The sequence below is a fragment of the Polypterus senegalus genome, chromosome 12 (genome assembly GCF_016835505.1).
Source record: "Polypterus senegalus isolate Bchr_013 chromosome 12, ASM1683550v1, whole genome shotgun sequence".
Lineage (NCBI taxonomy): Eukaryota > Metazoa > Chordata > Cladistia > Polypteriformes > Polypteridae > Polypterus > Polypterus senegalus.
Genome location: NC_053165.1, coordinates 33,387,650 through 33,414,945, shown reverse-complemented (window position 1 = coordinate 33,414,945; position 27,296 = coordinate 33,387,650). Strand labels below are relative to the sequence as shown.

The 27,296-nt window shown below is 38.9% G+C and overlaps 1 protein-coding gene across 2 annotated transcripts in view; it reads right to left on the bottom strand.

The window, feature by feature from the left end:
• rasgrp4 (RAS guanyl releasing protein 4) overlaps positions 1-22,164 on the bottom strand; it is a 176,637-nt gene extending 154,473 nt beyond the window's left edge. Inside the window, exon 1 of one of the 2 annotated variants that reach the window (XM_039770783.1) lies at positions 21,883-22,164. In XM_039770783.1, the coding sequence (XP_039626717.1) occupies positions 21,883-21,905 (23 nt within the window). In that variant the 5' untranslated portion in view covers positions 21,906-22,164. The remainder of the gene's footprint in view (positions 1-21,882) is intronic. The other variant, XM_039770781.1, reaches the window with a different exon arrangement.
• Positions 22,165-27,296: the final 5,132 nt, after the last annotated feature.

Sequence of the window (27,296 nt, the reverse complement as noted above, 5' to 3'; positions counted from 1 at the left end):
TAGGAAAACAATGTATAACATGCTATAAATAAACAGCAGTAATTTGTGAAACAAGCTCAAATGTTATTAAACTGGAAAGGACTTCAAGTCGAGTTGGGGAGCATGCACTGGTTCAGTGCGTTGCCGCACCCATTACACGCCGAAACGACTTGGGATCCCGGTTTGCAACCCCCCAGACAGACAAGCGGTCCAGTCACACACTTCACAACATGATTTCTTAAGCTATATTAGCAACATCTAGAACTTAGATGCTGAACAACAAAATTGCTTGGATGCAAACTGTAATGCAGAATAAGAAGTCTTCTAGACTACCTACAACACGGTATCAACAATATTTCACATTAATAGATTAAAATAGAAGCAACCCTTTCATTTTATTTAGAGCAATAACTAATCTGCAAAATAAAAAAAATCAGAAGCATATGGCAACATTCTGTGTAATATTAGTAATAATCAGTTTATGGACATGTGATGGTGGTTTGGCTGGTACAGATAGCAGCATTTTACATTCAAAGCAAGCTTTGGAGTATTCTTTTACATCTCTGTCTAAATGTGTGCCAACAAAAATTACTCAAAATTAGTTTCTCTAAATCCTTGGATGTCCAGCTGACTTTCCCAATATAACATCTGCAGTCTGATTTAAAATCAGGTGAATAGTTGAACAACATGGTTGTCAATCATCTAAGTTTGGTCATAACTTCATCTAGATTAAACCGTGTCTCAGAATTGAAAGTACAAATAGAATACCCTCCAAAGGTAGTCTGTAAGTAGAATCAAGCTGAGGTATCTCATACCTGCACTAATGAAGCAACGAAACACACCTGAGTAATCACAAACACCTGCGGTCCCAAACATAATGGTACCCTGAAACAGGGGGACCATGTAGGAAAATGTTTGTCATTTCTACATGGAGTGACTGAAATGTATGCAAATACCCTTAAATTAAAGTCTGCACAGAGCACTTTAATCACATCTGAATTGTTTGTTTTGTAATTTTAAACTGCGGATCAGAGGGGTAAATCAAGAAAGAATGTGTCTTTCTCCAAAACATTATGCTGGGCATTGTACATCTAAGGCTTTCAGTAAGAAATGCACATGGATGAATAAAATTAAATCAGGAAGTCATTGTGACATCAGAGCCCATATTTCATTTGACATGTCCAACTCAAATTTAAACTGTAAAGAAACACTGAGAATGTCATTAACAGGAACACCTGTTAGGAGATTTTTCAATGGAATGAATGCTTGTTGAGTTTTGCTTGACCACACACTGTGTTTTATATATTTACTAATTGGAGAAACCAGTGTAAAAATCTTAATACATTCCCAGTAATAATTAGCATACCCAGCAATGGCCAGTCTGAAACAGTGTTTGTGTTCAACTGCATCCATACTTGAATCTTCTAATGTTGAAAGTTTTGTGATATTTTAATTTCTCAAAATTTATATATAGTTTACTAGTATGCAATCTCTCTAAAACATCTTAAATGTGATTCTTGTGCTGATCTAAGTCATGGAAAACAATGAAGATATTATTGATATGAAACAAAACATAAATCTGCCAGTAAGTCATAAAATATGACCTTAGAGATCAATTTAAATTATTCCAGATTGTTTTGTAAAAAACTAGGGGGCTTTGCAGGCTTATCCATACTATTCCCCTATATTGTCCTAAATAGCTTCAAATCAAGATTTGAAAGTCCAAAATGCCACTTGGTAATTTATTTTGTATGTCTATAGTTCGTTGCATGAAAAAAGAAATCTTTAACATGTGATCTTGTTGCAGTATTAATTTTAAATTAACTGCTGCAATCTACAGTACTAATTCCTTTCTCAATTTTAAACAATGCAATTTTGTCAACGCTCTGTCTCCATTTGCTTAAGATTCAGCCTCTCCTCAAAGCTCGTACCTCTTACTCCTGGAATCAGCCTAGTCTCTCTTCTCTTAACTTTCACTAGTATATCTTTTTTGTAATGTAGAGATCAAAATTTAACACACTTTATATAACTTAAGTATAACCTCCCGTGACTTGTACCCCACACCTCATTCTATATAACCAATTAGTCTTGATTGTTTTTATACATTGTCTGGATATAGATAGTGATGAATCTTTTACGACTCCCAGGTCCTTTTCAAAAGGGGTACTTTCAAGTTTCTGACCTGTGTATTCAAATCTAACATTTTTACTTCCTACAACTTATACCTATCATTTACTTACATTAAATTTCATCTGCCACATATCTGACAAAGCCTGTATGCTGTACAAGTCCTTTTGTGACAATTTATCTGATTCTGCCTGATCCCTTCCACCTAGTTTGGTATCATCTGCATTGTACTGTATAAATGAGTTGAAATATGTAAAGAAATGCATCTTTCAATGTTGTAGAGAAAGCACCTTATGCAGAAAAGAGATGCTCTGGAATTGTTCTGGTCCATTAACAGATAGAGTACTGTATGTGGTTGCTCTAGTTAGAGTACTATATGTGGTTGCTCTAGTCACCATTCCTGAAATGTTTATCTCACTTTATTTTGATTTAGCTATCATTCAAATTACAATGAAGTCCAGTATTTCAGAAAGCTATGCAGTAGTCAGTCAGCTACCCCATGACTGTGTATGTGTCACAAGAAGATACTCAACTACCACCCCATATATAAGGACAATTTGGTGTAGAGATTCCAGTTGTTGAATTTTAATAAATTAGTAAACCTTTACGTAAACATGTTTTCACTTTGTCACTTTGTGTTATTGACTGCGGATTGATAGGCAAAAACAGAAAACATCGATTTAGAATTAAACCTGAAACTCAATCAAAGTGTGATGAAAGTGAAGGGATCTGAATACTTTCTAAATCCACACTATGTGCATTTCTGATTTTCAGCTTGGGGTTTTGCACATTTTCAGTTCAATTCAATGCAGTTTATTATTGTATTGGACTCTTCACTAAGTGCAGGCTCAGAGTAATAGCTGCATGGGTACAGCCTATCCTGGTATCACTGGATACAAAGCAGGAAACAGCCCCAGACAGGATGCCTGTCCCAATATGGCCCACTGGCGCACATACCCATGCTCACAATGGGCTACTTTCAAATCACCAGTTAGCAGAACGTGCATGTCTTTGTGGAGTACCTGGAGGATAATGCACACAAAAAACCTAAAGACCTTCAGACTTCACACAGGTAACAGCCAGATGTGGGATTCAAACTTAGGACACTGGCCCCATGAAATGATACCCACTAAACCACTGTTCTGGTCTTTTTTGCATTTATATATTATTTTAATAAAGATATGTGTAAAGGTGAAGTGCTCTGGTCTTGGAAATTTAAATGTGACATGCAAATAATTAACTGAATGTGCAAACACATACCAACGCTGACATGATGAGGATTTATATCCAGGAACCTGAAATTGTGAGATTGTGGGGCTGAAAAATAAAAGATAATGGCAGAGACATTCTAAGGTGAAAATACAAATTAAAATCTACTTGATGGTCAAAACCATTTTTTGGCTGAAATGAATATTAAATTAAAGGAAACTAAATGGACCTGAAACTTCACATGAGAAAGCATAGTGAGCACAGAGTGCATCAGCAACACTCTGTTTGCTCAACACACAAAGCACGTAGGCTTCTACACTTCCAATTGCAGAGGCATGTCTTGTATCTCATTATTCTGCTGTATGAAATCATTTTCTCAAGCAGCCCCTTTCCCAGCAATGCCTCCATGAGACTGGTATAAAAACTCTTTCAGAGCCAGTCAATGGGAGTCATTATGCTTGTGCTGCCCACGACTTGTATAGGGACTTCTGCCATGTGAGTATTCTCACTTGTCTGATTCTATGAAGCTGGGTCATAGGCCCTCTTTGGCATTGCCATGGCTGACTGCCAGGACAAGCTGTGCAAGGAAGACAAAAGATGATGCCTGGGCCCCTTCAACCAGAAAATGTGAACGGAAAAGGAGCTAAAAGAAAAAGGCATCTTATACAAAACAATATGCACCCCTGTCATTTTACACTTATTCTGATATACTTTGTAAACTATTGTTACTACCTCCTGAAAATGGAACTCCACTAATTTCAGTGTCACCTATTTGTAATATCATATAGGGCACCATTTTTTAAGAATATTACAGAAAGTCAATTTGTCCACCCAAATCCTCACAGAAGCCTATAGAAGCACAGTAAAGGACATATTGACATTCTGGTGTGGCAATTACACTGTAGTAGACTACAAGACCCTGCAGTGAATGGTCAAAACAGCCCAGTTCATCAATGGCACCACACCCCCAGAACATTTATGGGTGGAGATCCCTAAAGAAATGAATTTATATTGTTTTAGACTCCACTTACTCTACAGCCAACTGCTTTCGCTCCGCAGTTCACCAGAAGAATTGTTGCATCAGTGGATTCACAAATTATGTTTAGATAGATAGATAGATACTTTATTTGTCTCCAAGGGGAAATTAAAATTTTTACATAAGCTCTAAAAAATAAATATAATAAAACCAAAAACAAACAACACCCCCTCCAAGCACATATAAATAAAAACAGGGTTGTAGGTGGTAGTAAGATGAGGTCAGACCTGCTCAGGTTGTACCACAGGTTTATATTTAAAGTCTTTAACATTTGAATAAAGCGATATTGGTAACAGAGTAAAATCATTTTAGTTGCTGAGCCGACCAGGAGGATGTAACTTCCCCTGGACGGTAACATGGAAAAATTCAGTCCACATTTCAATGTCTGGATCACTCATTTAGTTTTGATTCCAATGTACTCGCTTTTTCACCGTTTCTCATTCACATAAATCTCCAGTTCCCCTCCTGCATTTTCCACTTGTCTGATGAAAACCATCCAGCATTAAAATAGCATCTGAAATAAGAAGTGTGAACCAGTTCTCTGCAGTACCCAAAATGTAACCAGTAGTTGTTAAACTGTTAAGTCACAGTTAACTGCCATGGTCTTGACACTATGGTCTAGGCCAATCAGTCTGTACTTCTGATTCAATGTTGCTGACCGTTCTGAAGTTCAGTTCACTTGTATTGCCTGGTAGCTATTTGTCCTTTCTGGCATGTGTTAAATAATTTGACTTGACATTAGATTTCTTTAAGCTGAAGTGCTGAGTATTTTTTTATATTTATTTATATCCATTACTTTGTTCAGTCTTCTTCTATTTTCGGCTGGTTCCGTTAGGGGTTGCCAAAGCAGATCCTCTTTTTTCATATCGTCCTGTCTTCTGCATCTTGCTCTGTTATCCATTACTTTGTACAGTAAATTAATTTAATGTCTTCTGATAGCTGTACTAGTGCCTGAATTTATAATGTAGGTTTAAGCTCTTGCAATCGTACACTGTTTGCGTTGTCACAAATTGGGGGATTATTCACCCTGAAACTTTCAAGCGGACTAAACATATCAATAAGTATCCAGTGGGTTTGCCAGCTTTGTCCCAAATATTATGGAGGGCACTGAAAGAAGACAGAAGACAACGCAATTGGAAATGCGTTGGAAATGGGGCTCCAATCTCCATTGCCAGAGTGTTTGTGATGATCTTTACTTTTTTAGCAAGTTATATCTAATCAGAACTGATTTCATAAATCATGGAGAGGATTTACATGTCTGTAAGCAAAAATTGCATTGATTCAGTTTGTTCAGACAAATCGGCCATTTATGATTTGGGTCCGTCTCTTCAGGCCCCACTCAGTGTGCCGCAGCACAAATACAGCCACAGGGTGAGTGGGTGACAATGCGACGGGTGCCTAAAAGGTCAGAATTTAGCCCCTTGACAGTCCTGACTCTTCCTATTGCCTCTGGTGAGAGAGGTTCTTCATCATTAAAGCTGTTTAAATTTTACTTGAGATCTACCATGTGCAAAGAAAGGCTTTCCACATGGGCTGTAATTTTAAAAGAGCACAGTGTTTGAAAATCTTTGGACCTGGAGGATGTTGTGGCTGCATTTGCTGTACTCAACTCCCACAAACAGCGTTTTTGAAAGTTACAGTAATACATTTAAGAGTGATTTTTTTTGTCTTTTAAATTTCTATGTGCACTTTTTTTTTTTTTTTTTAATTACAATGTACAATTTCTATGTTTTTTACCATATGCACCTTTCATTTTTTGCATTTTATATACTATTTCATATAGTTAGATTTTTACAATTTACTTTATTCTATTCTTACTGTTTTTCTGTACAAATGTTATATTTATTGTGGTGTTTTAGTTATAGAATCTGTTTTTCAGAAATTTAAAATAAAGTTTTTGTGCTTATTGATTTCTTCCTGTTGATCTTTCTTATTTAGACATTGTCCTAAAATAAAGGTTATTAATTTTATCATTTTGGGACTTGGGGGAGGGTGAGTTGGAGGGTCCTATGGAGTTTTTAGCCTGGGGGTCCCAAAATCTGTAGAATCGCCTCTGCATTTACTCCATATGTCAAAGCTATTGTGTTTCCATATTCACATTGCACTTGTTAAGCGATCACACTGAGAGGACGAGCCACTTGCACATATCACTTTCATGGTGTAAGATTTGGGGTTTGATGGTTGCTCTACCAGGGTACTGCTATTTGTTTCTCATTACGTCTGTAAGTATTTTGACAGACCCAATCACAAGTAAATTCACACTTTTTAACTGCTGTCTGATTGCATGCGCAAGAGGCTCTGAGCTTGAATCTGGTGTTAAGTTTGGTCCGTTTAAATTGACAGAAAATTCTGAGAGTTGTTTCATACAAATTGTGTTACATTTTTCACCAATGTGTGCATTTATTTTTATCTCTTTAGTGTTTTAATGTCCCAAGTTAACTCATGCTGTTAATGAGTTTTCCAAATTACTTACAGGAGATGCTTAGTGTGACTACCACAGCACATACATTTTCACACATAATGCACAGGATTTCCTGTAGTTAGATTTGTCCCGTATTGGATCACATTTTTATGACCACCCTTTTGAAAGGTCCTCAGTACAGAACAGTTGTTTTGATCTGTGCCCATGTGCAACTGATGTGTTCACACCTGACTTTTAGTGAAATCACTACAGAATTTGAAAAAAATGCACTAAACAAGCTAGATGTGAAAACATTTACATTTTACATTTATGTGCTTAGCAGACATTTTTATGCAAAGTGACTCACAAAAGAGGACAACATAATCAAGTAACAGCATCATATGCCCACCCCAGCTGGTTGAACACCAGAAATGGTGCTTCATTTGGAATCATCTGCAATGGCTTGGTGACACATGGTGATAATGGCCGGTGCTCCTGCCAGTAGAGAGTTCTAGTAGTCGAGCTGTGACAAGACCAGAGCTTGGACCAGAAGTTGTGTTGCATACTCTGTCAGATCTTGCGGATATTGTAGAGAGTGAATCTCCAAGACTGAATGACCATAGAAACAACTGTCCTTAAAGGACAGTAGTCATCTATCACCACCCCAAGGTTATGTGCTGATCTGGCAGATGGTAGTGATAATGAATCAAGCTGAAAAGAGGTGGACAGCTTGAAAGATGGACAAACTGGGATAACAAGAAAGTTTGTCTTTTCCAGGTTGAGGTGGGGGTCTTGCTACTTCATCCAGGTTGCAGTATCAGTGAGATATGCAGAAATTTCTATCTCTGTGGGACTCTGCAGGGAATGACACATATAGCTTTGTATCACCAGCATAGCACTAACAAGAGAAACCACTGGGCTGGATGATACAGCCTAGTGAAGATGTGTGTAGGAAGAAGAGAAGAGGGCCCAGAACCAGTCCTTGGGGCACCGTCATGTTCAGCTCGTACACCCTTCACATCGCTCCTTTCCAGGATACACAATAGGATCTGCCCAAACACCTTTAAAAGTCAAAATACTGACTATGCAATTTTCTTTCTATGGTAAATAATCACTGAAAAGCCATTACATATGTCAGAAGCTCCACCTGTTTGCCTACATTTTGTCCCTCTTGTTTGCATCTGAGGCTGTGCCATGTTAATCATACTGTAGTCACATGATGAAAGGGCCACTGGAAAACAAAGTTGTAACCTGACCAGCGATCTTTACTCTAGAATTGTGCATTCTGCCCTTGGCAAAAGCCCCTTGTTTAGAGTATTAATAGTTTGTTTTTTTTAAACCCTGGCATGCTTTTCTTGATTTTTGTATTGTGTGTAGCACTTCTGGAAGCTTTTGACTTACTCTTGCAGAATGGCTGCACAATTAATCACATTTTAGTTACAGTTACAATTAAATGTGCAGTGATATATTAATCACTGTTCTGTCAGTACAAACAGCTCTAAACAGCAACAAAGCAAGAATGTTTTTGCAAATCGGAGGCACTCACATCATGTGAAGGGTCAACCCCTCCATTAGATTTTCTGAGGTTTCATTGCTGATATGTTATTCCATGTGATGGACTGGATTTTAAAAGGATCTGAAACAGGTTGTGCTTTATATGGCTGCAATGGGTTGAGTAAGTACGGATCGATGTCTAAGCATAAAGGTTCATTATACTGAAAAAAACAGTGGTTGGTTGACAAACAGTCATTCAAACCATTCATAGGCTGTCCATTATCATTTCAGTAAACTGAAAAACAAGAAGGGATACACCTAAGCTGCAACAGCTTTGAGGTTCGCAGTGGAAATTGCAAATGTGAAATGACTGCCTATACACTTGCCTATAGTGTTTATTCTTTCTGTTTATGCTTCTTTATATGACTTGATACTTTATACTTGATATGATGAGGATATCACCATATCCTGATCATTCCATCCAAAACATCTAGGATTGGTTGGATCAGGAGAGGTGTTCATTGTTGGTGTTCTTGTACCCACTAAACCCAATTCTGTCATGAGATTAGAAGGTCCGACATTGACTCTACTGAAGAATGCCCACGAGGTGGTAGGTGGCTAGTTAGCCAAGGTCCCCAGAGCTGTGTGTCTGACTTTGTCTTTGATTTTCTCTCATGTAGTTGACCATGGACTACCCAAAGGTTTATTTTTTCCAAGGAAGCTGCTGACTGAAATTTTTGTTTTCTACTCCTCTCTTATGAACTGGCCATAGTTTAACAATTAATTAAAGGGAATATAGTGCTCCATTTGTGTTAATCCGTTTAGTGTACTTATTCTCTACTTTGTAATTTGTGTTTGCATGTACCTGTGAATTTGTCACAGCACACTCTTCATGTACTCAGTGAAGAGCACTATACAAGAAAAAAAACTAAACCAAACTTCAGCCAGGAATTTTTTTACTTGTAATAATAAAAAAAAAACATGTCACCCAGCCACAGGAAATGCACAATCCACTGTGCTTTTTCATTCCAGTCCCAAGCCTGGATAAATGGGGAGGGTCTGTCAGGACGGGCATCAGGTAAAAAAATTTTGCCAAATCAATATGTTGGCAATAATACAAATTTCCACACTGGATCGGTCAAGGCCCAGGTTACCAAGAGCCACCAACAGGGTCCTGGTGGAAATTGGGCTACTGTTGGGCAAAGAAGGAGAAGAAGAGGTGGGAGACATGTCCAGAGGCAGGAGAAGAGGAGGAAGGAAAAGAGAGTGGAACAAAGAATAGGATCTTTGATTGTTGGTAGAATGACTGGTAAGCGAGGAGAGTAAGCCAATAAGATGGAGAGAAGAGAGAGAGGTTAGGAGCACACACTAATACAGTGCATTGCCGCACCTATCACATGACAAACCAACTCAGGAGAGAAGGAACTATTGATATATTGTGCATGCAAGAAACTAAATCGAAGGGGAGTAAGGCCAGGTGGATCAGAGGTGGATTCAAATTGTTCCATGATGGTGTGGATGGGAAGAGAAATAGGATAGGAGTTATTCTGAAGGAACTGTATGTCAAGAGTATTTTGGAAGTGAAAAGAGTGTCAGGCAGAGTAATGATTATGAAGCTGGAAATTGGAGGTGTGGTGATGAATGTTGTTACTGCATATGCCCTGCAAGTTGGGTGTGCAATAGATGAGAAAGAAAATTACTGGAGTAAGTTGGATGAAGTGATGAACAGTGTACCCAAGGGACAGAAAGTGCTGATTGAAGCTGATTTCAATGGACATTTTGGTGAAGGGAACAGAGGAGATGAGGAGGTGATGGGTAGGTATGGTGCCAAGGAGAGGAATGAAGAAGGTCAGATGATAGTGGATTTTGCCAAAATGATAGACATGGCTGTGGTGAATATGTATTTTAAGAAGAGGGAGGATCATAGGGTTACGTACAAGAGTGGAGGAAGATGCACACAGGTAGATTACATCCCATGCAGAAGAGTCAATCTGAAGGAGACTGAAGACTGCAAAGTGGTAGCAGGGGAAAGTGTAGTTAAGCAGCATAGGATAATGATATGTAAGATGACATTGGATATCAAGAAGTGGAAGAGAGTGAGGGCAGAGCCAAGGATCAAATGGTGGAAGTGTAAAAAGGAAGACTGCAAGATTGAGTTCAGGGAGGAGGTGAGACAGGCACTGGGTGGTAGTGAAGAGTTACCAGACAGTTGGGCAACTACAGCAGAAGTAGTAAGGGTGACAGCAGGAAGGGTGCTTGGTGTGTCATCTGGACAGAGGAAGGAGGAAAATGAAACCTGGCGGTAGAATGGGGAAGTACAGGAGAGTATACAGAAGAAGAGGATAGTGAAGAAGAAGTGGGATAGTCAGAGATGCAGAAAGTAGACAAAAATACAAAAAGATAAGGTACAAGGTGAAAAGAGAGGTGGCAAAGGCTAAAGAAAAGGCGTATTATGAGTTGTATGAGAGGCTGGACACTAAAGAGGTAGATTGGCTAGACAGAGGGACTGAGCTGGGAAAGATGTGCATCAGGTTAGAGTGATAAAGGATAAAGATGGAAAGAGCCAATCCCAGCCAACACAGGGCACAAGGCAGGAACCAATCCTGGGCAGGGTGCCAACCCACCGCAGGACACACACAAACACACCCACCACACACTAGGGCCAATTTAGAATCGCCAATCCACCTAACCTGCATGTCTTTGGATTGTGGGAGAAAACCGGAGTGCCCGGAGGAAACCCACGCAGACACGGGGAGAACATGCAAACTCCACGCAGGGAGGACCGGGGAAGCGAACCCGGGTCTCCTAACTGCGAGGCAGCAGCGCTACCACTGCGCCACCATGCCGCAAAATCAGTAATTTCAAGTGGTAATTACCATTAGAAGCACTACTAAAGTCTTACTGGATTACTAAGTTTATGCTAATTTGATAAAAAAAAGGTATCAATTTCTATTGAAAACATGAAAATTTCTAGGCATGTCCATTCTTTTGACTCTTCTTTAGACATTTTAATAGGAAATCTACTAAAATGCTTATGAGCTCATGAGTTTTTAGGGTGCTACTTCCTGCCATGTGTTTTAGTATTGTTTTAATGGAATAATTTATTTGGAAATTTTTAACCACCACTTGCAGTTGATTTTTATTGGTCTATTTATTGACTGTTTAAGGCACTTAAACATTTGAACACTGTTGTAAATAAAAATACCTAAACACTTTGCACCACCAATTGCTGACTGTGTGTCTCCTCATTTGCCCCAGTCATCTTTGGGTACATTATCGACAGTTCTAGGTTCAAGTGGCTCCTAAAAGCAACCAGGGAGTATGGAGCCGCCTCAGACCATCACACAGTGTTGTGCATACCAAACATGGTGTTCCAGAGGGGTGCAGTATAGTCTATGGAGGCTCCTAGTAAACTCAACTAAGTCATCTGAATTCTGAGCTGATTTATCTGTTTACCTGCATTAAGATATCATCTATCCATTTTCTAATCTTCTTCCTCCAGTTCAGAATCTTGAAGAGGACCAGAAAACCTTATGGTACGGCAGGTTGCATTGCTGAATTATGGGTTCATTTAAGCGTCTGGGTGGACTTCTCAACCTTTTTTTCCAGATCCCAAAGATACAGTATGTGTGCAAACTCTCACACTAATAAGGCAGCACCTTTGTTCTAGCGATTGCATTCATTATAGCCAGAAAAATTCACAGCCAAAATAAAAATACCTACTTAGCTACATTTATATCTGCAACAGCAGCAACTTGTGGCAGTGAAACAATAAAGATAAATGCCAAAATAAGACACAAACTCAGTGATGCCTCCAGCAGATGTTAGGGATCACAACAAAAGTTTACACATGAAAGAAAAAACTGCTAGAAGGCAGACAGCAAAAATAACTGGTGACACTTTAACAGAAAAAGACGAGTAGGCACAAGCTAGTGTATCCTGTGCAACAAAGGGAAAAAGCAGACAAGCTCATCCTTGGAGAAGAAGATTCAAACAAGATCGCCATCATGAGGGTTTGTACTGGGAAGAGAGCAGAAACGATGCACAAAACCACAGAATATAGAGGCTTCTGGCTACTGAGTGCACCAAACTGAGTGGAACTAATGCTGACCTCATATACCATCAGAGTTTTCAGAGCTCTGAGTTGTGATGTTTCACCTTCTTACTTCAGTGTGTTCACATGAATTTCTGGTCTGACTTTGCAGAGAAACACTAGGTCACTGTTGATTTGTTGCAAAAATAGGAATTAAGGATAAACTGTACTTTTTGTGAAAATATAGAACAAACTAAACTTACTAAAGGTGCATCACTTTGCTCCATCTAAATTTGACTACAAAAATTGCATTTTTGACCGACCAGGTTGTATTTCTTATTTTATTCAGTTGAATAAGTTAAAAGATAAACATTATGTCACAAATTGGCTTTATTTTCTCTGAATTATCAGACACACAGTTCAGAGTTAGTAGGGCGTTCACATGGAAGTTGCGACTCAGAAACTTATATTTACCATCTGTCCGATAGCATGTGAATGTAGCATGAGACTTAAGAGTGAAGACAATGGAGATGATAAAGGTGTACAGTGCAGTGTGTATCTGTTTAAAGCAATAATAACCAAAGTTTACGTGAAAGGAAGACAGCTGCTAGAAAGTTGTATTTTAAAATTTGTAATACTTTTGTAGAGCTGCAGGGCATTATTTGTTTAAAAATTGAAAAGAATACCCAGTCTTGTGCATTTTATTCATCAAAAGGTGTCTGTTTACTTTAAAACTAAAGGCACAACAGTAATGCGGCTAAAAAGAAACCAAACTTGTTTGGTGATAGAGAGTAGCAGGAAGAGATAGCCATGCAAATATTGGCCATGGATTTGCATGCTGCTGTACATCTCAGGCGTAATAAGACAATGTTCATTTAGCTCAAAAATACGTGGTGTGCTCAGCTGAAATCTGCACCAGCTTTTCATCTTTTTCATTTTCACGTGTCAAAAAAACTACTGTTTTTGCAGTCCAACATATAATTATCATTTTTGTCTCCATTTGAGTGGCTAGCTTATTGACAGGAGGAGCTCAGTTTTAAACAATGATTATTTGGCCCTCAAAACCAGTAAATTCTTACAGCCATGTCTGTCATCCTCTCAAAGTAGTATCAGACAAATTAGACCACATTTAGTATGCCACAGCCAAAAATACATCCATCCATTTCCTGTACCAGCTCATACCATTATTACAGTTGCAAGAGGGCAGAATTTATCTTGGCAGCAATTGCGCACAATGCAAGTAGCAACCTTGGACAGGCCACCAGTTCATCTCAGGATGCGCTCGCCATGCCAGCTTATAGCTGACATATGAATTTGGGATGTGCGAGGAAACTGAAGTACCAGAAAAAAATCCCACACAGACACCAGGAGAACATTGCATAGACATTGAACATGGTTAGGATCGGACCCAGTCTCCTGAAGCTATAAGTCAGGAGCATAAACCACTATGCCATCCATGCTAACAGCATTCGTCCATCCATTTTTTAACCTACTTATACACTTAAGGATTGTGAGAAGCTTAAATCAAGCCTGGAGGTGGCGCGAAGCCTCTACAGAGTGCACACAACACACACAACACACTCAACCAATCAAGGAATGCGGAATAAGTTAACAAGCCTGTGTTTAGGATATGGGAGAAGGAAAGCCGAACTAATTCAAGGAAAAATAAAAACAGACAACAGAAGAGCATGCAGATTTCGTAGAGACACTGTCCAGGCCAGAATTGGAACCCTAGACTCTACACAAAGAATAGCAGCTACAATATTATATTCGTAAGTCTATTTTGCATTAGTGTGGTGTTGAAGGCAGTGTGGCACAAGTGGTTAAGGCTTTGGACTTTTAAACCCTGGGGTTGTGATTTCAAATCCTGCCACTGACACTGTATTACCATGAGCGATTCACTTGACCTACCTGTGTTTCAATTAGAAAAACAAAAGAAATGTAACCAATTGTATTCCAAATGTTGTTAGTCACCTTGGATAAAGATGTCAGCCAAATAAGTAAATGTAAATTAGTGGAAGTGAATTGTGTCTCATTTTACTGTTTTACATACTTTAGATGTTTTCTTCTTCTAACATGCTTATCAGTAAGAAGCTTTAGCATTTTTATATTGTCACTATTAGGAAACAATAGTTATAAGAGCAAGGGATATTTTGCAAATAAGAGAGTACCATTTAGTTGATCAAGACTGATTTGCTAGACAGTTGCCAAGTTGTCCAAATATCATGTCTGTGGTGAGATTGCAGTCTCCAAAGGTTATTGTGAGTGAGAGAAAAACCAAGAGATGAGGCGTGAGATGGAACTCTTAGTGAGGGACAAGTGAAGATCAAAACAAAACCAGCTGGAACAAGAGGAACCGGGCAAAGAAAATGTGAGGGCATAACTAGAATCATTAGTCAGGAGCGAAAAGGACTTCAAAACTGAAAAAAGTGAGAACCTTACACTTCGCTTGTTCGGTTTGAAAGCTAACTATTGCTAAGAACAGAATTTTTTCCAACCAAAGGACACTGACATACCGAACCACCATCATGTTTAATTTGGAAGTTTCACTAATGGTACAGATGTGGCAATAGTTGTCACATGACATGTCTCAATAAGTTGCATAAATAAAATAACATTAAAGGCATAATGCAAAATTAAATAGAAATGTTTAAAACTCCCATAAATAAATACTTCATAATAGAAAACATTAAAATAACAACAGCAGAAATAAATTTCTTTTATAGACTCAGAGAATTAAACCTGTTTAGCCTTGAGCTGAAGGGACTGCGTAGGAACCTAATCCAGTTCTTCAAAATCCTCAAATGCATTAATAAAGAAGATCCAGCAGAATTCTTTCAGCTTAAGGATGAATCACGTACTTGAGGACATCAGTGAAAATTAAAGGAAGTGCATTTAGGACTAAAGCCAAGAAGCACTACTTTAGGCAAAGAGTGTTGGGAATCTGGACAAAACTACCAATTCAGAGTTGTAGAAACTTTGACAGCCTTTAAGAAGTATCTGGATTAGATATTGGCACATCTTAGCTATTATCTAAATCAGTGGTTCTTAAACTTATTTTCCTCACGACCCAATTTCACCTATTGCTTGGCTTTGCGACCCGTAACTGAAGTTTTTGCCCAAACGTCATCCCTTTCCCCCTTGGAGAATCATCGCAGGCCATTGTTCTGTGGAATTTGATTCAGCCATGCATGTGGCAACGCATAGCAGGGCTTTCCATAAACCGTTCATGACCCTTTCTCTTTTACTTCAGTTGTAATTTATGATTCAGTGCAACTAATTAGGGATGTCTCGTGACCGAAAATGTCTCACGACCTATACTTTAAGAAACACTGAGCTAAACAAATGAGCTTGATGGACTGAATAATCGGCTTTCTTTGCCAAGTTTCTTATGTTCTTATTTTGTTGCAGAAGCTGGGGTAAAAAAACTGAAAATAACACAGAACTTTTTTTGAATTTGCCCCACGTTTTGGTTTTGGTGTCTTAGGTTCTCTGACTTGGTACCTACCATGATTAGTATCATTATTATTTCTAAAAAAGACTTAATTTTTCCTTTAAATCATAATTTCTCTGGGCAGCCCATCTGTAAACTATAAAGGAGTAAATTTCTTACTGTGGAAGAGTAAAAGGATCACATAATCAGAAGTGATTCTGTTGAACATGAAGCAATCTCAGCTGGCCCAGAGAGAACTGACAGTCATGCCTCCAACTGAGGCTTATTTTATATAGTACCTTTCACAGAGCACACCATCCCATGGCTCATTGCTATACGGAAAAGAGCATAATTCAAAGTAAAAGGGACAAACTGAACCACAATACAAATAAAAAGTCATAAGGTAACCAACTTCAGAGTCTGCATAAGTTACGAAGGACAGATGAGATGGAGTCAAAATACAGTGGAGTAAGGATCAGTGCATTCAAATACAGAAGAGTCTAATTGAAATATAAATGAGAGCAAGTCACCACAAGACATGCTGCTTCAATCAAAAGCAGTTCAAGTCCTCCTATTGTAAGTTGACATGTACATTACATGTGACCACTGCAAAGGGAGAAGGAAGGACAAACAGGGAACAGGCAACTAATGAAAGAGGGCTAAAGAATGGAAACTTGGCCAGTCTGTTATAGTTAGCTACAGGCCTACAGGAAGCTGAAACTATGAAAGTAAAAAAAAAAAAAAAAACAGAAGAGAATACTACAAGAAGGTTTTACAACTCTAGTGCAGCATTGAGGCTGATTCTGTCAGCTTTCTAAAAGGCCAAACAGAAGAAACCGTGGCACTTTGTTTCCTTAAACCAGCAGCAAGTCCACTAAGGAGCAGGATGCTTCAGATGAACAAGCACAATGCAAATGATGAGTTCAGGAAGACGAATGGCAGTAGAAACCATTGTGACCTGATTCGCTTTTGCTGCATTTCTTTGAAAATGCTTTGAATTTTGCTCTGTGTTCATTCTTTGCTTATATCTACACCACACTGAGGCACATAATGGCTTTCTTTAGTCCTGTGTCACTGTCAATAAGCAGATCAGACACTCAACTGGTAGAGCGAATTCCAAAATACAACAGACTGTGGTTCAGCTGAAAACACATGGGGACCCAACGTGACAAAATGTCTTTTTTTTAAGTGACTTCTTCTAAAGAAAAAGGAAATTAAGAACTAGCTTGTCAGATTGGTCTAGCGTGCTGCCTCATGTCCTTCAACACGATTGTTATCAGTTTGCTGAAGTATGCTACACAAAACGGATGCAATGTAAAATAGAGCTGATTAATTTAACCAATTTTGTAGTTGTTTTCGGATGGAGTCTTATCACATGTGCAACTGAATGTCCGGCTGAATGGTCAAGCTTGAGTCTACAATGTTTATGGACATCACTGAGAAGAAATCAGAAGCAAAGCTTTGGCTTTGTCACCACCCTTTAGCATCATTTAGCCTTGCCTTTTCCAGATTTGTGATTAAACTCCTAACACACAGAAAAATGAACTACGAACCAGTCATGCTCTTTGAGAAGGTGCATTAAGGTATCATCTTACTAACATTCCAAGCCCAGCACTTGGTGATCCATATTGCATATTTAGACAAATCCCTGTGCTGCGATAAAACTTGAGTTCAATCAGCAGATGTCAGGAGAAGTCAAATTGGAAGCATTAAGATCACAAAAATGGTGTGGGCTTGTAAACGATGGCACACTATATAAACAAAAATCAAATTAAACCTGACAGTATAGTGGATAGTGCAGAGCCCTCACAAGTCTGATTCTGCTTTTTGCATGGTCATTTTGTAGATGGACTCTGCATATTATACACATGGGATTTTTTGGTGTGTCCTAGTTTACTTCCTCATCAGAATAACATGTGTGTTAAGTAGACTAGCAGTATGTTCATAAATTAATCATTTGTCAGTGGTTGGTATCCATTTTTAAGTATGCATTCTTCTAGATATCCATCTAAAACACTGGCTTCAAATCAGAACATGCAAACATGACATAAAGTGGTGCAACAAAATACGTCCAGAAATAGGCTACTGAAGAGAATGGCCTTCAGATCAGTCCATGTAACATACGGGGCACTAAACAACAAGATTATACATTGAAACAGACACACAAACAAGAGAGATGGAGTGCAGCAAAGGGTAACATTCATATTGCATACTAAGAAATACTCAGTCATTTGGTCCTTGAAGAACACTTCTATGAAACAGAACACCACAAGTCACTCAGTTGAGTGTACAACCACAGCATTCATACCCTAATGGTCTGCATGACTGTCTTTTGCACTCAGATTATATAATTTTCATTTGCAATTAAAACAATTAGTTGGATTGTGCAATGCACATCACTGCATGCCCAAGGGACTGCTCTTTTCATGTCAGCCATGTCACATGGCTGTGCCACTGCTTGCTGTGAGAAGTACCTAAAGCCCAATTACATGATAGAGATAGCCCGCACCACCACTTCTTTGGTCGTCTATGACTTTTTTGTGTGTTCAGAGTGCATGATATGTATTTATTCTGAAAATTACCAGTCGGCTTCTGCGATGTGTTTCACTGTCAGCAGACATCGTCATGGTTCTTTTCTTGTCAACCATGCCATGGTGCCCACACTGCTGTTCTTTAACTGTCAACTAGTGAATGTGGCTACTCTGCCACTTTCTCTAAAAATAAACCAAAATGATTAAGTCGATGTAGCCTGCACCGCTAATTCTTGGGTTGTGTTGTGCATATCACGCCAAAGGTTCTAGATTAAGACCAAGATCATTGTTTGAGACCTAGTGGTTTGAGAGTTTTTGCATGACAGATGGATAACCCTTAGCATTTAGCATATATAATAGATTTGTTTCTTTTATTTCACTTCAGTGTCCCATGTCCAGCCTTATTAATTTTCATTCTAATTGCTAATGTACTGAGCCCACTAAATCGTGTAAGGAGGGAACATCTGACTCAAGGCAGGAACCAAATCACCACAGTATGCCAGCTTTACTAATTCTGATTAAACAATTAGAGTGCATTGCAAGCATATCAGGGATCAATCCATCCATTATTGAATTGTTTAGTCAAATTCAAAGTGGCAGAGTGCTAGAGCTGCTTGTAGTAATGGAAGTTGCATGGCAGGAACCTTCAATCGGATGCCTGTCCTACCCATTTTGATTATCCCAGTTAATCACAAGTTAAATAAATGTAAAGTATATGAGATATTCATGCATCCATTATTGAGCTTATTAAATACAGTCCAATGTGCCAGAGCCTATTTCTGATGCACTTGCTGCAAGGAAGGAATCACATCTGAATGGAATGCCAGTCTTATTAATTTTGATATTCCTAATCAATCACATAATGAGTACATGAGCAAACATGTCAAAGATTGATCCATCAGTTATCAAGTCTGCTTAGTCTAGCTTACTGTTTTAGGGGCCAGATTCTGTTCCTGCCAAACTGGGTTCCTTGTTTGGGGTGGGTTATTCATTTTCATTGTGCCAATTATTCATATGATTAGTGATCTGCAAGCATACAGAATTTGTCTTACTAATTAATAGCTTGTGCGGGTTTATGAGAGGAAGATCTTGCCAAACCAATCTTTTAGATTTTTTGAACAGGCAACTGCAATATTTGACAAAAGCAAAGCATACCACATAGTTTACTTGGGCTTTCAAAAAGCTTTTGATACCATCCCACACCAAAGATTAATTCTGAAACTGGAAGCAGTAGGCAACATAGGTAACCTGCCAAACTGGATCTCATGTTAGCTAACTGGCAGGAGGCAAAGAGTACAGATAAGAGGAGAATGCTCCACATGGAGTGAGGTCATCAGTGGAGACCTTCAGGGGTCTGTGCATGAACCGTTACTTTTTCTGATTTATATTAATGACATTGATTCTGGTGTAGTTACTGAACTTGTAAAATTTGCAAACACTTAAGAGGCAGCAAAACCAATTCAAAAGAACTTGGGCAAGGTTGAGAATTGGATGAACACTGAAAAATGTACTTTAATGTAGAAAAGTGCAAAGTGCTACATGTGGGCAAAAGGAACAATTATAAATACAACATGGGAGACACTGTCCTAAAGGAAATGACCTCTGAAAAAGATTTAGGTACTATGTTGACATAACATTATCATCATCTAAACAATGTTCAATTAAAAAAGCAAATAAAATGCTAGGTTATCCATCCAGCCATATCCTAACTACAGGGTCATGGGAGGCAATCCCAGCCAACACAGGGCGCAAGACAGGAAACAAACCCCAGGCAGGGTGCCAGCCCACCACAGGGCGCGCACACACACACGAAGCACACACTAGGGACAATTTAGAATCGCCAATGCACCTAACCTGCATGTCTTTGGACTGTGGGAGGAAACCCACACGGACACGGGGAGAACATGCAAACTCCACGCAGAAAGGACCTGGGAAGCGAACCCGGGTCTCCTTACTGTGAGGCCACCCCGCTAGGTTATATCATAAAAATAAATTCTAGTCACCATGCTCCAAAGAACACATAGCATTACTTACAACTAGGCAAACAGCAGTCATGTACACCCCAGAATTTAAGGACATGTCATACACCAACAGACTCAGAGAATTAAATATGTTTAGTCTTGACTGGAGGAATCTGTGTGGAGAACCTAATTCAGGTCTTCAAAATTTTCAGCAGAGTTCTTTCATTTTATTGGTGAATCATGTACTTGAGGACATCAGTGAAATGTAAGGTGAAGTACATTTAAGACTGAAGACAGGAAGCACTTCTTTATGGAAAAACATGTGGGAATCTGGGACAAACTACTGAGACATGTAGATGAAACAGAAACCTTGACAACCTAAAAAAGTACCTTGATGAGATTATAGGACACCTTAGCAATCAGCTAAACAAATGAGCTTGATGAACTCAATAGTTTTCTCTCATTTGTCAAATTTTGTTTGTTCGTAAACTGTCCCTGTCTGATTAGGGATGTGCATGAGTGTGCCATGTGACAGATTGGATCTTCGTTCAAAGATAATTTCTGCCTCAAAACAAAAGCGTTCAGGATTCTGAAATGGATCGAAGGTGACAAGGAAGGAAAAGAAACACTTTAACATTATACAAATTCTGAAGGAAATTCATCTAAGTCTGCAATCTTTAAAGAAGCCTCTGATGCATGGGTCATTATATCATGCAGCAGTTTAGGGAAAAAATCACTCAAACATATCTGAGTTTGACAGGCAGGGAGAGCAAAATTAAAAACCGCGGCCAAAAAGAGTTGAGTTCAGGAAAGCCTGCGATTGCCTCCACATTGGCTCACCCACTTTTACACTATCCAAATGTTTTTTTTTCTCCCTAAACAAGAAGTCATGTGTTTGCAGTCCTCATGCAAATTGCTGGCCTCCCTGCTGCAATGAACACTCTTGTAACCCTCCCTGGCACAATAGCTTTTATTCAACTGGAAACACAAGATAGCGGAACATTTGGCAACTGCAGTTAAGCTGACGGTGTGCCTTGCCTGAAATCAGCCTACAGTCTGATCACCTGCAAATGAGCTCTACCTGTAAATGAAAAAGTAACATTACTTTGGCTTTGCTCCTTTTAAGCACCTTTCTGCTTACACAGGTAAGCTACAGAGTTGGTAACATATCTTTTTTTCTTTCCCTAATGGCATATTAATTTTCGCTATTAGGTGGTCTCAAAATAAATGGTTATGCAAGTGCTGCCATACGGCACACACGTAAGACGGAGGTGACTGAGAACTTTTTAGAAAGACAGCCAGTAAGTCTTCATTTGCTCTTTCTTATTCTTCCTAGTTTCGACAACTGGTCTGCGATGTTAACTCGTTTCTATAAGCACTCTGTCAACCACACAGGAAACTTCAGCAAAGCCTCTTGTAACAGCAGCCGCTTTGCGAGAATAGGCCCAGTTCAGTGACAGTGCTTCAGCAAGACAAATAAGTCAACACATTTATATAAAAACACCTGGCTTTTCGCCAAGGCAGACACTTTGCAGCACTTTCCTTTTATGCATCCATTTAGAAAAAGAGCATTAATGCAGTGGCATAAACCTGACTCTCACCAAAACCAAAATAAAAGAGAAACAAAGTGTCAGGATGAAAGTAGCAAGGAAGCAAGTGCACCGGGGAGATTGCTCACCTCTTACTGTCTCTGCGATTCATGGCTGAGGAGTTGCCTCTCTGGCTTTCTCTCTCTTTTTCTCTGTCTTTCTTTCTGTCTCTTTTTGTTGCTAGAGCTTAAGTTTTCTGACCTCCATTGCTTGATCCTCTTGTCACTCCACCTGTTCTCACTGGGTGCATACAGAAAAAGCCACTTCAACCTGTCAGGACGTGAAAGCTGAACTCTGCTGCTAATGCAGAATTGTGCAAGCACTCTGCAACCCCAGACAGCCTGCTGAAATAAAGGAACTCCGAAAAGTGATAGAGGAACCTCGGTTACCAAGCTAACTATGCGTGCATGACGGAGAGAGAGCGGGAGAGAGCGAGAGAGAGAGAGAGAGAGAGAGAGAGAGAGAGAGAGAGAGAGCGTTTCATTCATTCAACAAACAACCTTCAGTAGTAAAATCACCAAAGACAACTAAACAGTCAAGCAACTGTCTACTCTAGGACTTATGGCCAAAAATTCAACATAAAAAGCAGCGCTCTCTCTTGAGGAAAGGAACTCACATTTTTCTCACTGAAGCTGGCCAGATCTCCCTGACAGGCTGAACAAACATCAAACTACATCCACACTCATCAGTCTTTAGTTTATGGATCTGCTTATTTATTCATTTACCAAACTAACTTAATCCAAACCTAGGGTTGTCTCAGACTGCAATACAGAAACAGAATCATTCATATACTCTGTGTAGCCGCACTCACTTTACATTTAACCTAACCTATCTCCTTTTATAGCCAATTACAATTAGAATTAGAGTGGAGGATATATGTGGGACTTTAGATGCATGGAAAGTCAAATTTCCTTGAGTCAGTGGACTGAGGATGTATCATTCAAGTGAAGTTTCTGCAAATGTTGTTTCTCCTCCCCTCTCCTTCCTTTACCATATTTTGTCTATGTCATCAGAAGTATGGTCAGGCTCACATTAAACTACCAGGATATGAATCATACAGTGCCGTGGAGGGCATTCATCAGCTGAGCTCTCCCAGCTACTGAAGTAAAGTATCAAGAGGAACCAGTTGAGTAGATTTCTGCATTTAGTTAGGATGCCCTTTGCAGTCATGTGAAAAGGTAAATACACCCTGTAAAATGTTTTTTGTTCATTTATAACATATGTGAACAGATCGAGATTTGATCTTCATTTAATCAGTATTTATCTATTGTGAAGACTAGGGGGCACCACAGAACCCCAAACCCTAAAACACGAACACACCAGCACAGTTCCAGGTTCAAGTAGAGCATGTTTATTACAAGTACTTTGTACACACAAGCACAAGTAAAAGTTGTCTTTTCTCTCTTACTCCTCCTCTCCTCTCTCTACTGGACTGCTCTCCCTCAGTTGACTGTTGCGTTCCTTTCTCCCAGCTCTGACTTGCCTGAACAACAAAAAAGGACTGAACAGTTTGAAATGAAGAGAGAGCTCATGGAAAATATTAAGGCTCAAGAGAAATTCAAAACTGAGCTAAACGCCAAGCTGGAATAAAATAACACACAGGAGGTGTGGAGAAGAATGAAAAACATCATAGGCTTTAGAGTGTTTATTTACAGATTAAGATATTTGAAATATGGAGAAGGCTAATGTTCTAAATCAGTTCCTGGACATGTTTGATTGTGGCCTTCCTGCTTACAGTTTACCCACCGTCTGTAGGTATCAGGGCAATCCAAGGCTTTCAGCTCTCCTTGTCCCTACCCATCAGTCCACATTACTCCACATGGCACCTACCTCAGTTCATACATCCTCCCTCCCCCAGAGTTTTGATTCACATTTCTGCATACCAACTGTCTTTGTCTCTAATCTCATGCACCAGCTACAGTGACTTATACCTAAAATTCCATCAACCTCTCAACTATCCAGGACTGACCTTCACAGCAGATGAGATGAAGAAAGAACTAGGAAAATTTAGGCAAGGCAAAGCTGCAGGACCTGATGGTGTTAACTCTAAGGTAGTGAAAGAGTATGCTGGGTAAAAGTGTTTAGTTTTCAGCATATATTCATTCTGCATCTGATCCTACAAAGGGTCCTGGCCAAAAAGAAAACATCTTATGTGGTACCAGTCTACAAGACAGAGCAACCAGACATTTTAAATAACTGCCAACCAGTGTCTCTGACTTCACACATTATGAAAACCTTGGAAAGGCTAAAATTGGCTCACTTGCTACCCCTGGTCACAAGAGTACTGGACACTATGCCTACCTAGAACACATAGGGGTGGTCATTTCTGCCATCTTCCTGCTGAACAGAGCCTACTCCCATCTGGAGAAATCGAGCAGCAGGGTGAGCATCTAGTTATTTGATTAACTAGTGCATTTACCAACATACAAGCCAAACTGCTGAGGGTGAAGCTCCAATCAGTGAGGGCTGATTCTACCACTGTGTTCTGGATAATGAACTACATAAGTGGTTGATGATAGTTTGTGCATCTTAAGAACTCTCTATCCAACATGGTCATGAGTGGCACAGGAGTTCCTATTTACTCAGAATGTGCTAGATTTTAGATGCAATACTGAATTGTGTCATCTTTAGAAATGTTCTAATTAAACAGCCATAGCTGTGTGTGCCAGAATTGGAGAGGAGAATAATATATGCCAGTAGTGAAGGACTTTGTTGAATGGTGCAAACTGAATAACCTATAGTGCAACATTGATAAGACAAAGGAGATAACTGTAGGCTTAATGAGGGCCAAGTCCACTATGCCCCCCAGTTCTCATTGATGGTGAAGATGTGGAGGTGGTGTGGACATACAGATACCTCGGGTGCATCTAAATGACAGGCTGGATTAAAGTACCAACACAGAGGATGCATATATGAAGGGCCAGAGTAACCTGTACTTCTTGAGGAGGTTGATTCTGTTTGGTATACATAGACTATTCTGACGTGTTTCCTACCTGTCTGTGGTAGCCAGTGAAATCTTTTATGCATTAGTGTGCCAACAGAATATAACAAATGATTAAAAAGGCTGGATCAAACTTGGAAATCAGGCTGAACTCACTGGAGGAACTGGTAGAACAGAGGTCACTCAGGAAGATGCAAGCTATCCTGGACAATATCTATCTATCTATCTATCTATCTATCTATCTATCTATCTATCTATCTATCTATCTATCTATCTATCTATCTATCTATCTATCTACAGTAATATTTCTCTGATACTGTTTTATTCCTGAACCTTTGTAAAGTAAACCTTCAGGTGTCTTACAACCATTTCTTCAAACCAGGCGGCTTGCTTGGACAGTTAGGAGTAGGGTATTTTGATGCAGTGGCCTGCTCAGCAGAGTTGGATTCATCAGTGATTGTATTTGCTTCTGAGAAGAGGTTGAAAATGGTGTGGTGATCCTCATAGGAGATATGAGAATCTTTTGGAAGCTGAACTAATGGAAATTCTGAAATGTTTTAATAATATTAAAAAGTATGTTTGCAGGGGATATTATAGTCATGAGGGACTTTACCTATGTGAATATTAACTAGGATAACGTTGTAAATTGTGGAAGTTTTTAGAAGTAATCAGTGACTGTTTTTTAACACAGTATGTTAAAGCACCAATGCACGGGGAAGCCTGTCTGGATTTAGTATTTTGTAATAATCAGGATAGAATTAATGGTGTAGAAGTGATTGAACCACTAGGGTCACGTGACCATAATATTATACAGTTCTCAGTATTTTGTAAGAGTGTGGATTCAAAGACTAAAACGGTTAAGTTTAAATTTAGTACAGCAAATTCTAAACAGATTTGACAGTCTAAGGTAGACAGACTGGGATAAGTTTTTAAGTGTTTAGGAAGTCGAGGAGCAGGAGGCTAAAAAAGGTTTTTGCATATAATGCAGGACAGGTAGATACCTAAATTTGGAATTATTAGGAAATTTTTAAAAACTCTGCAGCGGGTTAATAAAGAGTTGAAAAAGAAGCTTCAAATGAAAAAACAGTTTTATAAGGCACATAAGACTAATAAGTCCAATGTGTATTGTAGGGCATACAAGAACTTGAGGGCAACCATTAAGAAGTATATTAGGGAGGCTAAAAGGCAATTAGAGAGGAATGTAGCAGATAAGGAGAAGGACGATCCAAAGAGATTCTTTTAGTATTTTAATAGTAAAAGAACAGTCAAGGAGGAGGTGAAGTACATCAGGAATAGTAAAGGGGAATTAAAAAAAGTCAGTGAAACAGTGGATGTTCCAAACATAAATTATTAAAGGTAATGATGCTGATCTCGACAATCTGTCATTATTTAACTCCATTGTAATTACCACTAGTTTTACTGAATTAGCCTGGAATCTAGGTGTTATCTTTGACTCTAGCATGTCATTCAAAGCACACATTACAACACTGTCCAAAACATTTTTTTCCATCTTAAAAATTTTGGAAAATTAAGCCATTTTCTAAATATGCAGGATACTGAGAAATTAATTCATGCATTTATTTCTAGTAGGATTGACTACTGAATTGCGGTGTTCATTGGTTACTCAAATTGTTATTTATACAGTGTTCAGTTAATTCAAAATGATGCTGCAAGAATTATTACAAGAACAAGAAAATTTGAACACATAACTCCAGTTCTTAAGTCCTTACACTGGCTCCTGGTTAAGTTTAGGTAAGATTTCAATATACAAAGCCTTAAATGGCCTAGGTCTGGCTTATTTATGTGAACTAATCATTATTTACAAACCAGAATGCACATTAAGATCTCAAGATGCCAGTTTGCTTATGATTCCAAGGATTAATAAAATAACGTGGGAGGTTGAATATTTAGTTAAAGGCACAAAAGCTGTGGAATGGTCTGCCTGCTACTGTAAGAGGTACCCTTCAGTCTCAGCTTTAAAATCCAGGCTGAAAACTCAATACTTCAGTTTAGTATACCCTGAGTAGAGCTGCTGATTAGATGTGCATACTGTATTTCTGTGGTTAGTCATTAGTACTAAAATATAAGTAATATGATATGTATGAATCGTTACTAATGCTTTCCTATTCTGTTTCTCTTCTCAGTACTCACATGTGGCACTTGGTGCCACTGTCATAGTGCCAAGTTGCTTTCCTATCTATGGAAAAGTCATCTTAGATAAAGTAGTGCTGGAATCATCTGGTAGAAAGATCCTTTCATGAGATTGGCTGGGCCAGCACTGACTAATTTGTGGAATGGCCAGTAGTGGGGAGGCAGCTTGTTGGAATCCAGGGTTCTGAACAAATCTGTATCCTCATATGTCATAGTTCTGTATTTAGCAAGTGATATAATCTATTTTTATATTTTGCTTTGAAGTTTGTACTTTTCTATGGTATTCCTGAGATGACAATGAGAGATTGGACATCTAGCTCTGTGAAGAGGATTACTTGTATTCTGTTTTGTGTGTTGTACATATTTACCCCATTTTTGACACCCATTGCATGCCCAACCTAGCTGGAAAGA